We start from the raw sequence: 14,954 nt of genomic DNA, 5'->3' as shown, positions 1-14,954 counted from the left end.
GGGCTTCAGAGAAGTCATACGCAGACTGTATCTTTGTTCAGATTTAACAGTTTAAATATTTCCTTTGTCTAGGATGCAGAGTAATCTTTAGGCAGAGGAGAAGAGGGGGATGGGGTAGGAAACGCCGAACCTCCCTTCGAATTTTTGCAACCTTTCCGCGGGGCCGGGGCTGCACCCCTCTCTGTACGACGGCCAGCCGGGCCCGCACACCTCGGCTGAGGGACACGGAGGGACGCGGGGACACCGGCTCTCTGCTCAAAACTCAAGTGGGAAACAGATGAGATGCTTAAAGGGCTATTGTGAATATAGGCTTAAATATGATCCTCTTGCATCAGCCAATTTCTCTGACAAGATATTGCAAGGGTTGCTGTTTCTTAGTAAATAATGATTTTATTGCATCTCTTTAATGAACTGATAACGTGATACACAGTAAATTATCTGCATCTATAACATTACTGAGGATAAGCAGCGTGGTTTTAGTAATTTATACCACTGAGAGACATGCATTATAAAAATAGGAAAATTATTTCCTTTGTTAAATTGTGCAGAAGTCTTTACCTGAGGAACACCAGACAGATTAATCTCCGGAGATCCACTCACTTGTACTTAAGCTGTTGAACTGTTCGCTGTTCTTTTCCTCAGAACAGCCGAAAAAAACATTTTGAAAGCCAGAATTGACACTGTGGGTATTGTTCCTGCTCATACAAGTTATTAAAATAATTACTAAGCTATTTTGAGGTAACTCAAAGCTTTCTTTAAAACTTAAACCCAAATCTGAGGGAATTAGTGTAAATAATTTGCAACGATGAGAACCGAAGAGCCGCAGAGCCCCACGTGGGCAAGGCCTCCGCCAGCCCCTGGGCCCACCACCCAAACACACCACGCTCTGACTCATCCCGCCTCACGTCAGCCAGAAAATATTTGGGATTTGGGCACTGATGGCACGAGCTAGAGCACTGCTCGCCGCCTAACACAGCGGGATGCTTGCCTACAGCTCTGGCCTGGGAGAAGGCAGACTCCGGCCTTCCCAGGGCTCAGGCCAGGCACTGCCCTAAGCTCTAGTCCCCACGAGGAATCTGCTCCTTCAGCACACCGCTGGCAGATGACCATCTTTCCAAATGTAATCACGCTTTAGTATCTTACTTCAAAACGTGAATGGGTAAAAATTCCACATCCTGGTGTGATATTGCATCAGGAACTCCCTCGCTTCACACAACGAGGATGGAAAAGTGCCAGTTTTCACCCTTGCACAACACTCGACCTAAGTTTTTGAAAATGAGCACTCTAGTAAGTCTACCAGGCAGGGTAATATGGCTCATGTATAGATCCCAGGTGATAGATGCGGTTTCTGTTGCTCTGCCACCACGTCAGGGATCGTTCCTGCTCCTCCAGGAAGGACGCAGATCCTCCTCCCCTCCAGCCATTACCACAGAGGGGATAAACAACCACCACCACCTCTCCTCAGCTCCTATTGATTTACGATGCTAAACACTGGAAGGTTTGACCAAGCCGAAAGTCCCTTTTCTGCACACTGTATTTCCACCAGGTCTTCATAAGAGGCAGGGAGCCACCCCACTCAGGTGGGTTCAGGTTTGTTTACAAAACATGTTTTACAACTTGGAGGAATTCTCACCAATATTAGTTATTAACAACCCCGAGCTGGCATTTGCATTTTTATAACCTTGTTACTTAAAAGTGAAACAGGAGAAGGGAAGACTTAGTGACAGTGTTCCCTGTGTGCTTTAATCCCAGCCTGAGCTTTTTATGCTTGAGAGCACCTTATGATGCTGTAACTAACCTCAAACCTGGAGCAGCAGGAGGGCAACAAACCTCCGAATACAGCAATGTCATGCTTTACAGGCATACTCTCTGCAACAGCATGAATGAAGGAAAAAAAACGGTTGCCTAGGAAACACTCTAGTCTTGGTAATTATTACTGTAACTGTCTGCACACCCCACCTATAACAGAAATGAATAATAAATTATAATCACTGACTGGCAGCTTTCCGTTGCTGCTTTTGCTCAGCACTGCTACCTACCGGCACGCAGAATTAATTACAGAGCGGCAGCAGGGCCCTGGTGCACAGCCACACGCTTGCACGCCCGCATGCTTCTCACGCCTGCTTGCACACCCAGCCCGGGCGAGCCCTGCTCCTGCCACACAGCACCAGGCTCTGTGCACCCGTCTTGACAGCACACAGGGCTGCAGGAAGAGCTGTGCAAACTTGTTCCATCCATGACAGATTCTGCGTTTCACAAAGTGAACAACAACAAAAGAATTTGGTTTGGCTGGATAAAAATGTATATTTTAAAAGCCCAATGATGTGCCACTCAAGAGTAGCAAATGTGATCCTGTAGGATTTGTAACAGATACTTTCTATTGGGCACTTTTGATCAATTAAACTCCATAATCAACGAAGATGTTCCATTTATCTTAGGTTGTCTAATTTGCAATACAGTGTTAAAGTACTTCTATTGGAAGACTAGTTTGTTTAGAAATTAGAACACTCAGAGTGATTTACTGGATTTGATTTAAAAGACTCAGCGGGAGTTGGCAAAATTCACATATCATGGGGTTAATGTGGGTTAGAATGGAGCTATTTGTAATACAAAAATATTGCATACCAAATACACACATCTGATTTCTTTTAATCCCAGCTCATTTTTTGCAACATAAATCACTTTGTTAAAATGAACAGCTAAAACAGCTGTTTTAGACACTCTTGAAATATACAAAAATCTGCTGCTTTAGATGCTCTAAGCGAGCAACAGAAAGTGCTAAGTGCAACTAGTCTTACAGGAGAGAGGCGCGCAAAGCCAGCTTACCTCTGTGCTGGCACTACACGGCCCTGCTGCCCCACACCTTCTCCAGCCTCTGCTTCAGGGGAACCTCCCCATGTGAGCCCTTTGCTGCATGCAAACAGGTGCCCAGCTTACTTGTGGCCAATTAGAAGAATTGGGAGATAAGCCTGTCTTCCAGTGAGGGCTGAAAGTGGAGCAGGTGATTTGCAGTGCATAGCTGATGCAATCACGGCATGGTGGGGATGGGGTTGTGCATGCAAGCACAGCTGCCCCGGTACAAACACTGCGACACTCCTGTTGCAGGCATGAGGATCCTCGTGGGGAGCAGCAGGAAGACGCCCTACCCTTCTCTGCCCCATGCTGGGAGCATGACCAGCACTGCATGGAGCACAGGGAGCCCTTCCTGTGGCTGGAAAAGCCATCCACGAATCAAACTGACTGTACAGTTATTACTATTAGAGTGAGAAAAACCTCTTAATTCCAGCACTGGGGGAAAAAGACACTCTTACTGACATTCATTTACTACCAAGAACTGTACGTGCCTCAAATTTTTGGCAGTGAGTTTAAGACAGCTCATGTCCTCCATGCGTTGGTGGCCACCCGCGTTGACTTGCTGGCTTCTGTGTGGCACAAAAAGCCAATTTCCAGGCCTCGCCAAGATGGGCCTTCTCATTTTTTATACTTGCTCTCCTGCTTTGGGAGATTTTTACCCACATTACATTTTTTATTGAGCAATTGCAAGCATTCTACGGAAATCCTATCGTTATTTTTACATTCCTAATTTTTATATAGTAGGGAAAACGTCTTCTCTGAAAGAATGGCAAGCATTGGCACAGGCTGCCCAAAGAGGTGGTGGAGTCAGCGTCCCTGGAGGTGCTGCAGGAGCGTGCAGATGTGGAACTTAGGGACATGGCTTAAGGAACAATATTGGTGGTGGGTGGATGGTTGGACAAAATGATCTTAGAGTTCTTTTCCAACCTTAATGATTCCATGATTCTATTTCTTCTTCTTATAGGTGACACACAGTGAATCTAATGGTAAAGCCCAAGTGAGGAGACTGAATAGGAACAATCATTCCAGTCCGCAAACCCTCTGACAATTAAATATACTGCAAAAAGGGCACAGACACATCCAGGCTCCCTATTAGGGAAAACGCTCATGTGCTCAGTTTTAAGCATGTGGTGAAATCCATTCTTCTCTGCAAAATCTTTGAGACATGAACACATGCCAAAGTGCATTCCTGAGTAAGGATGCTTCCCTGAACCGAGGCCATAATTCATTAAAACCCAAGGTGCAATTATTCTACTTTTTCCCGTGCGTAGGGATGTGGAAAAGGGGAGGGGAAAAAAAAAAAAAAGAAAACAAGCAAAGAATTAATTTTGATTTGAAACTGATCTATAGTGACAAGGGGCATTTGGTTTTGTTCAAGTAACTAGAAGTGGGAAGTATTTCAGAAGATATCTAAATAAATCTTTTTAAAGGTTCTTTTTTCTCTCTCTCTCCCTTTCTTTCTCTCCTTTTCCCTCTAATTACCCATGTCTGGTAGTCTTGGATCTCAACCCCTTGTTATTTAAAATACATATTCATGGCACTATATTTTACAGTTGCACTGTTCTGGTTACAAAATAGCTTCTACTTTTCTAGGACATAATTTCATTTTGTTTAGCCAAGAATTCATTAAAGAAGCTATAAATAACCTCCTTTAAATATTTAGCCGTGAATAGAGGGTGGACTGGCATTGATGGCTTATTTTAGTACTAATGCAATATGCTTAAAAAAAAAAAAATCCACATTTGAGCATGAATCAAGTTAATCATTAACACTTTCAACATGATTCTAGGAGCTGCCTAAAACCGCGCCCCCCCCCCCCATACCAGCAGGCTGCAGGAGCTGGGCACCGACCCCGGGTGCCTCCTGCAGTCAGTGCAACGCGCTCCTGCACCCCAGGGCCACGCAGCCTCATGCTTTCGGTGGGTAAGAGCTGGGAGTTGTGCCTCGCCGTCATTGCTGCTGCCTTCTGTGATCCGAGCAGGAGACCATGAGCACAAGGCTCTGTTATGTTAGGGGAGCTGAGGAGCAGTATTAGGAGATATCCTGCTCACAGGTACAGAGAAGCAGACGCTGCGGGTTCCAAGGCTGCATGCTCCCGAAGTCACGGAGCTGTAGCAAGAGCAAATCCTTTCTTACACCTTGTACGTCTTTCTGCCTCACTTTCAGACTCTGGATGGACGACATCAGCTCACAGCACCACTGGAAGCTTCTCCATCTCTCCACGCCGTCTTGTCCTTGCTCCATGCATTGCCCCTGTCACTGTGCTGACACAAACATGCTAAGAAAGATCAGGCATCTCACTAGCTTCAAACAAACATGCACAACCATTGAAAACAAAACAAACAAAAAAAAAAACCACCAACACAACAAAACCAGTAATTTGTTTCTGAAACCCAGCTCCTATTACCTATCAATTCAAGGAGGGGCCCCAACAAAAGTTGTGTCAGCACGAGGGAGGGATGGCAGGAGGGACCGCTCACAGGCCAGAAAACCAGGCACACAACTGTACCCCAAGCGGTGCGGCACTGCTGCATTCTGAAATGAAGCTGAAGGACTGAGACATTTTTCCTTAGTGCTGACTGCCTCTGGGCATTCCCAAAACAATTACAATGTTTTCTGCATATATAAAAGAACTAGGAGGTTTTGTAATCATAGCCTGAGTTTATGCTCCTCTCCTTAAGAGCATTCAGTTTCCATGGACATTCATTAACGGGAGGTTAAAAAACAATGGCAGAAGAGAACGGGCTGCTTTTATATCCATGTGGTTGCAAACACTCCAAGCTGGAAACGCACATACAAAATAAAAACCTTTCTGTGCTGTTTCCAAATTACAGTAGAACAGAAAGCACACAACTTTCACAGCTTTCTTTTACTGAAAATTTAATTTTACAAAATACCCTTTTCCATCAAAGAAACTTCCCTGCAATGTACGTGAACCCAGTGTTTTATAGATCTGTACACAGAGATATCAGAGAGGTTTGATAGAAGGAAAAAAAACTTTTAGCAGACACCTAGTTGCAAAACCTACAGCAATGGGAATACAAGTGTGTCTTAAAATGCTAAAGCAAGTAATGCAATATAATTGTTGAATCTATTTGAAATGTGAAAGTTTCCTTAAAACAGTCCATATGGTATGCAGAACATCACAGCTGGCACAAAACTGCCTGTATTTAGGTTTAAACACAAAAACAATGTATGTAAGGAACATTTTTTGAAAAATAACCCGAGTGCTGCTATCATAATGCAAACATACACAAAGGTGCTGACAGCATACAGGGAAATCAACAAAAAAAGATGAATATTTAACTGTTCAAACACCAAACTGTTTTTAAACGTTGCCAACAGAAGTTGGAAAGATAAACAATGCCAAATCAACACAGAAGATCCTTTGAACTAGCTAGGTGTAATGCACATAGCTTTACATCATCTCAACAAATGTGAAACTAGACATTAGTACTCCAACTTCGGCATCTAGGCAAGACCTAGTTAGTCTGTTGCATTCGGGCAGCTCTGAATTTTGATATCCTTTTTGTAGTTTCTTCTGATGCTTTGGACAAAACTTCCTCCGATTTCTGCTCCAGAATGGTAGGCAGGACAGGGTGAGCAATGACTGGGTGTGGTATCAGGGAGGGAGACAAAGGCTCCTTTTCTATGACAGTTCCAGAAAATGCCTGTAACAGAAGAGAATACTCAAAATGAGCTAATAAAATGCAAATGTGAAGCTATGCCCATAAGGTCATTACCCTATATTAGCCTGATTAGGATTGTTATTTCTTTTAATCAAAAGTAAAGAAATATCTTTAAATCAATGATTGTTCCTTGCATAAGTAACCAAATTGTAATTAACCTCAAAATATAGCGCGTTCAAGGATGACTGAATGAAAGACAATGTCTTAAAAGTACTACTTAATCTCAATCCTACTGCATAAATGATCTAAAAATTTCCTTCCTCACTGACACATGCTCAAGAAATAACGCAGCTGATGTAATATATAGTTTCATTTTGGATAACAAATGGAGATTTTGCAAAGTTGGAGTATGTCAGCATTTCCATCATACGTCATATTTTATGACTTAATATCTTCTAATTGCATCAAGCTGACACACTGCATACAAATTGGCAAGCATATATTTTGTTTGTTCTTTCTCCTTACCAAATATGATCAAAAAACAGTCAAAGCAATTTATACTTAAGAGACCAGCAAACTTGCTTCCAACTATTCCCCTCTACAAAAGGTCCAATAAACACTGAATGTTTGAAAGTGATAATTTACATGACTATTTTTACTTAACTAAGAAATGGCCGGGACTCTTGGAAAACATCTGAAAAAAAGTAACTCAGAACTATTTTTCATAAACCTATTTTAGAACAAATCATCATACTATGGAGTGAAAACACAAAATTCAGAATACCTAAGGACAAGGAGAAGCAGTTTACAACGAAGGTTTGGTGACCATACTGGGCATGAAAGAATGCACACCAGATTTATTAACTATGCTTAGTTTTGCTTATTCATAACTCAGTTACCAAGAAAAACAAAGCAAAACAAAACAGCCATTCTTTTCTTGCAGGACCTGCAAAAGAAAACTGCATTTTTTTTGTTTGTTTTCTGCTCCAGTAGCTAAACTATGCCTAGAGCCGTGCCCGTACACAATTACCTTCTTCTAACAACGTGCTCGTTTTCAAAAAAAGTAAGGAAAGTACAAACTAAGATGATCATGGCAAAATTAGAAACAAAGAGGAAAAAAAAAACCTTTGTGTGTGGCAAATGGTGATAGAGAAATCACATATTTCAAACACCCCCAAAAAATAAGCAAAAGAAAAACAACAGCATTTAAGAAGGCACGTCTTTAACAGGAGCGTTATGTTCAGCTACTCAGAAAATACACTCACTATATTCTAGAGAATAATCATGCTGTCTTCACAATATAGACTACTAAGAAACATCAACAGCATATGTGGATGTTTTACAAAAATGTAGCAAATGTTGTCCAGAAAATGTGCAATGTAAAGTGCTAACTCTATAGAAGAATCTTCCACCATAGATCTTCCACCTGTATTCGTCTGTAGGTCTTCATATGGAAAGCAATGATAAATAATAGATTTTATGAGGAATATATTTCTTGTAAAAAACATTTCTTCTCAAAAAGGTGTTTTCAGTGACCTTGACCACTGTATTGGGAACTAATGATAATTCACTTGACTCTTAGCTCAAAAACATCGGTCTAAGTGCTCACAAAATAAAAACGATGAATACCATTCTGTCATGAATTTCAGTCCAGCAGCTACACTTAACTCTTGTATTCATCCAGTCACTATGCAACTGTAAAATTTGCCTTACATGGTACAGTCTCTTTCATTTATGATTAAATACTGAACTTTCCAGAACGTGCAAATAGGTGTTTTAGATCACCACTGACCATGGTATGGGATAGGACAAGCAGAATATTGACAGAACACAGGTTACAAAGAGTCATCCCTTCCCACTCATCAACTACACAGTTGAGATTTTCTTTTATTACTATTTTTTTAAGCCAGCTATTTACCCTGAAGGGAAATTTCCAGGATGGCCCAGTCAAGGGCGCACCAGCATATAACTGCTTTGTTGGACCTTTACGGGAGAGTTTGAGGTCAGGGGGAAGCCAACTGCTTCATTTCCTGCCCTCTGCCTCTAGGATGTATATGACAAAAACCTGTCACCTGATAACGTCTTTCTGAAGGAGAATTAGGTAGGAGTTAGAATATCATTTTAAAGAAATCAAACAAACTGATGGTGTAAGCAACTATATTCTTTGGATTTTTCGTTTTTATCCCTGCCAACAATCAATAATTAATTAAAAACTGTACCTCAGTTGTCCCTGAAGAGGGAGGAAGCTTTTTTGGTAGCTGCTGCTGCCCCACCTCCTCTTCTTCCTCCAGTATGCCTTCACTGTTGTCACTCTGAGTAGCTTCATCACAGCTAATACTCCTCTGAACTCCTCGTCTGTCATCAAACTCAGCAGCACTGTTCTCACTGGTATCGCTACAAACACTATTCTCTCTGCTTCGAGACTTCAAAATTGATTTACGAGGGACATATTCTCCATTCACAACATCAACAAAGACTCTATAAAGGAAAATGTTAGCTTTAATAAACCATTTCAGGATCAGATGACAAATTTACAGCGATCTTGCTTTGTCTTTTGTACAAATTAATTATGATGTGCTTTTCCAACTTTTTCACTGTAGAATTACAATACTGTACCTTTGGAGGCATTTTATTTACCAATGTACAAGAACCAATTCTGCAGAGCAAACACCGCTACGCCTGTTATTCAAGCATTAAGTTGGCATACTCCTTCAGCAGAAAACATATAGCTCTTTGAAAAAGCGTTACGGAAAACAAAGTAGTGTGAGTTAGAAAAAGTTGGAAAAAAGGTAAACTAAGCAATTTTCAGAGCCGTGTTTGTAAAGAGAAACAGAAGGTCAGAATGATAGAGAGTTTCCAGAATGAAGTCCTTGTCAAACGTAGAATATAGGAACAAATACTTGAAACATTCACTCGCACATGGAATGCACGAAGCTTTTTCTTGACAAGTGCCATAATCTTCTGCTTTCCATTAAAAAAAAAAAAAATTAAAAAAAATCAGCTTTTAAGATCAGATCAACATGAGGACACTTTTGAAGTACTAACAGACCGTAACTGATAAAGAGGCCTCTTCCTACAGTTTATACTCCATCTCTATGACTTGAAGAAGTCAAGGGTGGGTGGAGCAGAACAAGTGGGATTAGAAGACAGCCAATTTTATCAAGCTCATGAAGGAGAAGCCCAATGACTGGATGAGTTTTAAGGGTTTTACTTGTTTCTTAACAGCTTTATTCAGCACATACTCTTGGGAACACTTGCTTGTCTCTATAGAAAATGCAGCTCCTCTGCAGAGCTGAGGGAAAGCACCACGGAAGAATCCTCTACCTCATCTTCAGCCCCAGTAACTGTTATTATTGGATGAGTTTTTAACTTTTTATACTTTGTGCCACTTTTTTTAATATACTTAGGTGCTTGACACAAAAATGCAGTGTGATTTTCACAGACACTTATTCAGCCAACTAGCAGGCATCCATGTTCATTTTTAAGGACCTAAATACCTGCTTTAATTCTCCTTTAATCTTTGTTTAGACTTCACACAGTCTAAGCTCAGTGTTATTTGTAGAGCTCTCTATGTGCAGATATTCTACTGCTGAGCACTTTTTTTTTTTTTTTTTTTAAGAGAAGAGAGCCAGCAATGGACTGAAGTTAGGCAGGAAGAACACAAGAGAAACTATGCAAACAGAAGACCTCAGTATGACCTGAAGATACTGGAAGGAAGAAATAAAAAGCAACAACTATTAGGTGGGATAAGAGGAGTACTGGAAGTGACAGATCTGGTCAGTTATGTTTGAAAACAAACACAGAAGCAAATGACAAGGAATTGATGACAGCACATAACAAACTGCTATATTACTTTATGCAGATGATACATACTGGCAAATTGGAGTAAATTTCAGAAGCTCCAAAAAAGTGAACAAACTGATAGTTGAAAAGAAAATTCAAGATAAGAAATGTTTTATGGATACAAAAGCACGGCAACCACACAGTAGCCACAAGCTTTTACTCATAAGTAGTAAATTCAATTCCAGCTATTTCTTTCAGGAAATAGTAGGCTCACTTTCATGCTATAGGTGAACACAAATGAAAAGAGAAGTTCTGCTAAAAGGAAAGCTCACATGCCAATGCCATAAATTACACACCGGTAAATGTCTGCTGGCGTTTTGATGTTAGGCAGTTCTGGAGTTGCATGGCCATGCCCATTGCCATTGCTGTTCTTCCTTTTACGCTTGGCCTCTTCTTTCTTTTCACTGAATTTCAAAGTCGTATTTTTTCCTGTGTTTATTCTTACCTGAAAATGGAACACAAATGATGGACTAGACCGTACGATCAACAATCTCCAGGCTGAGGATCAACTGAGTTTTGACATTCTCCTATCCAAGCACTTGAGGACTATAAAGAACAGGTAAGTAAAAAAATGCACAAAGAGTGACATTCACAGTAAGAAATTGTTTACCCCTTACCACTCGCACCAGGCTGAAGAATTTCTTTGCACTTATGTGCATGGATTTTGCATATAGTCTATGACAATTTGCTTGAGCTGTTCAATAGTTGAATTCATGTTAAGTAAAGTCATTTTAAAACTTATACACAGGACACTACATTTTAGATCTGCCCGAAATCAGTACAGTAAGGTTTTCATTTTAAGATCACTTTTAATGCCACATTTGAAACTACTGAATTTAAATGGTGAGTTTCAACCTTTAACAAACATCCAAATAAATTTAATCTACAGTTATCTCTCTACTATATCTACATAATGTAAAGTGCTCTTCTTTGGATAATGTATATGGTATACATGTTTTATGCCATCTCTTCACAGAAACATATAAACATTTATGTACAAACCCTTTTAGGTTCAACAGTATGAGAGAAAAAAATAGTCGGAACAGAGCTATCTCCAACATCTGTGTCATCTTCATCATCACTGTGATAATAGGTAGAGCCATTAACATGGCGAACAAACAAGTCTGAACTTGTTACTTCTTTCTGGAAGTTGCCCTGAGTAATACAGTCTTCTACTCTGTATGTTCCATTGAGATCTATTCTCTTATCTTCCTTTTCCTCTTCCGAGGAGGTTGTATCTTCTCCATTTGTCTCAACTGTATCAGGCATCCTATGAAACAAGAAACATTTAAGTGAACCAAGCAAGGTTAATTCTTACTCTTGAGAGACATAGGCATACAAAACAGACAACAAGCCTGTACTTTCCGCAGGTGCTACATTTTCAGCCAGACTGTGAAACCTTATTCATGCTCAGTAAGAATGTCCAAATTCTTTCCATATCAATTGGACAAACTAAAAATGTGACATTCTGGCTAATGACATATGTATTGCTTTAGGAAGAGAACAGATCTAAGGATGTCATTAGACATTAAATGTCTAACTCCTACATTGTAAACGAAGGATTTTCTTAGCCTGCGGGAAATGGATTTTACTTCACCCTCTTCTATCTTCTCAAAGAAAAAATCCTATAGTGCTGGATGGGAACAGTTGCACGGAGGCAGATTTCAGCACCTTTGGCCTTGCAGTACATGCTTTGTTCACATTCCATCCCACTTCCATCTATTGCACTTTTAATAGCATCTATCTGGTCACCTATTTGCACTTACAGACAGATCTTCTGTGTACAAACATAAACACATCTTGTAGCCTTCTGAACTCCAAACCTGAATGCACTGCTATACCTGTCAAGTTCACCAAGTATCTCTTCTTGTCTCTCGAGCTCTTCCAAGCGGGCCCACAGCTCCTCCTCCGACTGAAAGCGGCCCACTGATCTCGTGTCCCTTCCACTCGCTAGAAAATCTACCTCAAAAGCATCGGATACTTTTGGTTTTGAATGAGGTTTGTGAGCTGTTCTGTATTTGCCTGTATAACAAAAAAAATACGATGCAATTACTAATACAATTGACACAAATAATAAATGAATAAATAAATAAATAATAAACACAAATTGGGGAAAACAAAACACAAAGGAATTAAGGAACATGGGTAGAACGTTTCCCGTTTCAAATTATTGTTTAACTGTTTAAGTGACACCGTCAATGAACCAGAGCACCATCACAGGATAATAGTCTCCGGATGTTACAGAAATACCAAGGCAAAGCACTGATGTTTATTTACAAAGCAGGAGACACTGATCCTATGACATTTTTATTACATTGTTGTTCTGGTGTTCTCTTTTTTTTTTTTTTTTTTTTTTTTTTTTTACCTCCCATGCCTTGATTTGATCTGATAGATAACAGCATGTCAATGTGACATTTGCTCATAGTCCCATTAATAGCACATTTTATTAACTGAGAAAACAAACCTCATTTGCACTTTAGCTCATTTTGGACAAAGTCATATATTTAAAGAGTCCTTTGTTTTGGGTTGCTTTTTTTTTTATTATTTATAATGAAGACCATCACAAATGATCTCCAGAGTAATCTGGAAAATCTGATCAAAATGTAGTCAGTATAAATAATTTCTCTTAGTGAAGAAGGCCACTTTGAAAACTGTACAAAGGCTTGTCTTTCAAAAATAATAAATACAAGCCACCTTAAAGCCTCAGAGGTGACCTGAGACACATTCCTGTGACTAAACAATAGTCACAGACAAGTTTTTGAGGGCACTTAAAAGCTCTGCTACCAGGACAAACCATGCACGCACTGAGGATGGGGAATACTTTCTCCTGTTTGGATGCTGTCTAGCACATAGGGAACAAACAGCCTGAAGACACCAACATTTTAGTGCTGTCTGTCTGAAGGACAGCACTGCTTCCTGAATCCCTCCAGCCCCTGGGGCACAGCCCACTCCCTCCCTGGTCCCAGACAGGTTTGGAGGGCATTCTTCCCCCCTGCCTGTCAGCAGCTCCCAACCTCCATTCAGGAGAGCAGAACCTTCCTCTTCTGCCACTGCCACATACACTCAACATCGTCTCTTTGTGGGTCTTCATGAAACACTATTTTTGCTTCTAATCAACAGTAATACAGTGTCTTCATGATACAGCATCCTTTAAACTTTAAGATATCTTTTTATTAACCAATTATGTGGCCTTGATTAATTTTAGGAACTCACAGTTTAAAGATATTCTTATTAAAATATTCCCATTTGTACTTTAATCCTGAGATAAATACAAATTCAATAGCAACATGAAAAAGTAAACAGATGACTGTAAGTCACATTGGAAAGCATGACTCCTACTCTTCCACAGGACAGCATTTTTTACTGCGTCTTCAAGAAAAGGCTGAAGTGTGTTCCATTACGATTTAAATATAAATTGAGATAAGCTAAGCAATCAGACTGGCTTGTGAAATTTCAACTAGTATAATTACAAAATTAACAAATAAAACTTGGAAGGATTATTTAACAATCCATTTCAACTTGACATTCAGGTTGTGCCCTCCCAATTTCTTTCTGTTCCACTTCAACATTAACCGCTGATTCAACCGCCAAGGTAACTGCATGGCTTCCTGATGACTGTGCTTCGGCACACCAGTACTTTTCCCTTCTAATTCTGACAAAAATTCTGTCAGTTAGGAAACCAGGTCAGAGCTCAAAGACAACAGAGATAACCACTTGCTGCTCCAATACACACTGTGCTCATTCACTGTTACTACAAAGCGCTACCAGTAACTTCATACACTAACTAAAAAAGCAGAATCCCATAGAATGGAGTGTCAGTCACATGCTAATGAGATGCTTGGGATACTTGTTTTTGTCCTCTTCAGAGATACAGGCGGATGGAGTCCAGCCTTGCCTCAAAATAATCCATAAATTGTTCTTTTAGGTACATCTCTTGCAATCTCAGTAACGATCAGTGCTAACAGAAAAAGTACACGCTTCCTACTTAGACATCTTTAGCAAAAACAAAGACGACTTCAGAGAACAATACAGATGAAAATTTAGGATACAATGAAAAGCTGCACAAAGGTGGAGTAGCATCCACGGGCACCCATGGTATGCTGCTACAGTAACACTGAGAGCTAGTTCCGAGGGCTGCACTACCCAGAGCATTTTCTGTTTTGCAACAACATTTACCAGAGTAAAGACCTCCCGTCAGTCACTCCCAGCATATAGAGAACAGTCATTTATTCCAGGAAAATGTAACAATGAACAGCTCAGTTTGGCCACCTGCAAACCCCAAACTACCGCCCCTTCTCAAAATGTCCAACGAATGCTATTTTCAGACTGTAGAAGTGCTTCTTCCTCCACTTTGCCTGAGTCTTTCCTATCGAGCACCACTTCAGCTAGCACAGTCCCTCATCCAGTCCCTCATCACAACTATCTGTGCCTCCCGGTGTCCTCTCCAGAAATCTTCAGGAAGTGTCTGCTTTGGTGCATCTGCAATGCTTGCACGAGGCTGTTCTCATGTTTGTTTCTCCACCAGCCACGAAATGCCCGGTGGATGATGAGGATTACCCATCCCGTTTGTCTCACCCCTCCATCAATGCTTCTTCCCCTTCCAGCTGACACTGCTCATACGCTTTCCAC

General features: G+C 40.6%; 1 protein-coding gene across 2 annotated transcripts in view; it reads right to left on the bottom strand.

Annotated features, from left to right (window-relative positions):
- The window catches only part of URI1 (URI1, prefoldin like chaperone), a 39,193-nt gene continuing 29,946 nt past the window's right edge, over window positions 5,708–14,954 (bottom strand). For both annotated transcript variants that reach the window (XM_021408209.1, XM_021408210.1), the window contains 5 exons: window positions 12,167–12,347; window positions 11,328–11,595; window positions 10,622–10,770; window positions 8,702–8,960; window positions 5,708–6,524 (listed from right to left, as the gene is read on the bottom strand). In XM_021408209.1, the coding sequence (XP_021263884.1) occupies window positions 6,336–6,524; window positions 8,702–8,960; window positions 10,622–10,770; window positions 11,328–11,595; window positions 12,167–12,347 (1,046 nt within the window). In that variant the 3' untranslated portion in view covers window positions 5,708–6,335. The remainder of the gene's footprint in view (window positions 6,525–8,701; window positions 8,961–10,621; window positions 10,771–11,327; window positions 11,596–12,166; window positions 12,348–14,954) is intronic.

The sequence above is a fragment of the Numida meleagris genome, chromosome 10 (assembly GCF_002078875.1).
Source record: "Numida meleagris isolate 19003 breed g44 Domestic line chromosome 10, NumMel1.0, whole genome shotgun sequence".
NCBI lineage: Eukaryota > Metazoa > Chordata > Aves > Galliformes > Numididae > Numida > Numida meleagris.
This window is presented reverse-complemented; position numbering and strand designations above follow the sequence as displayed.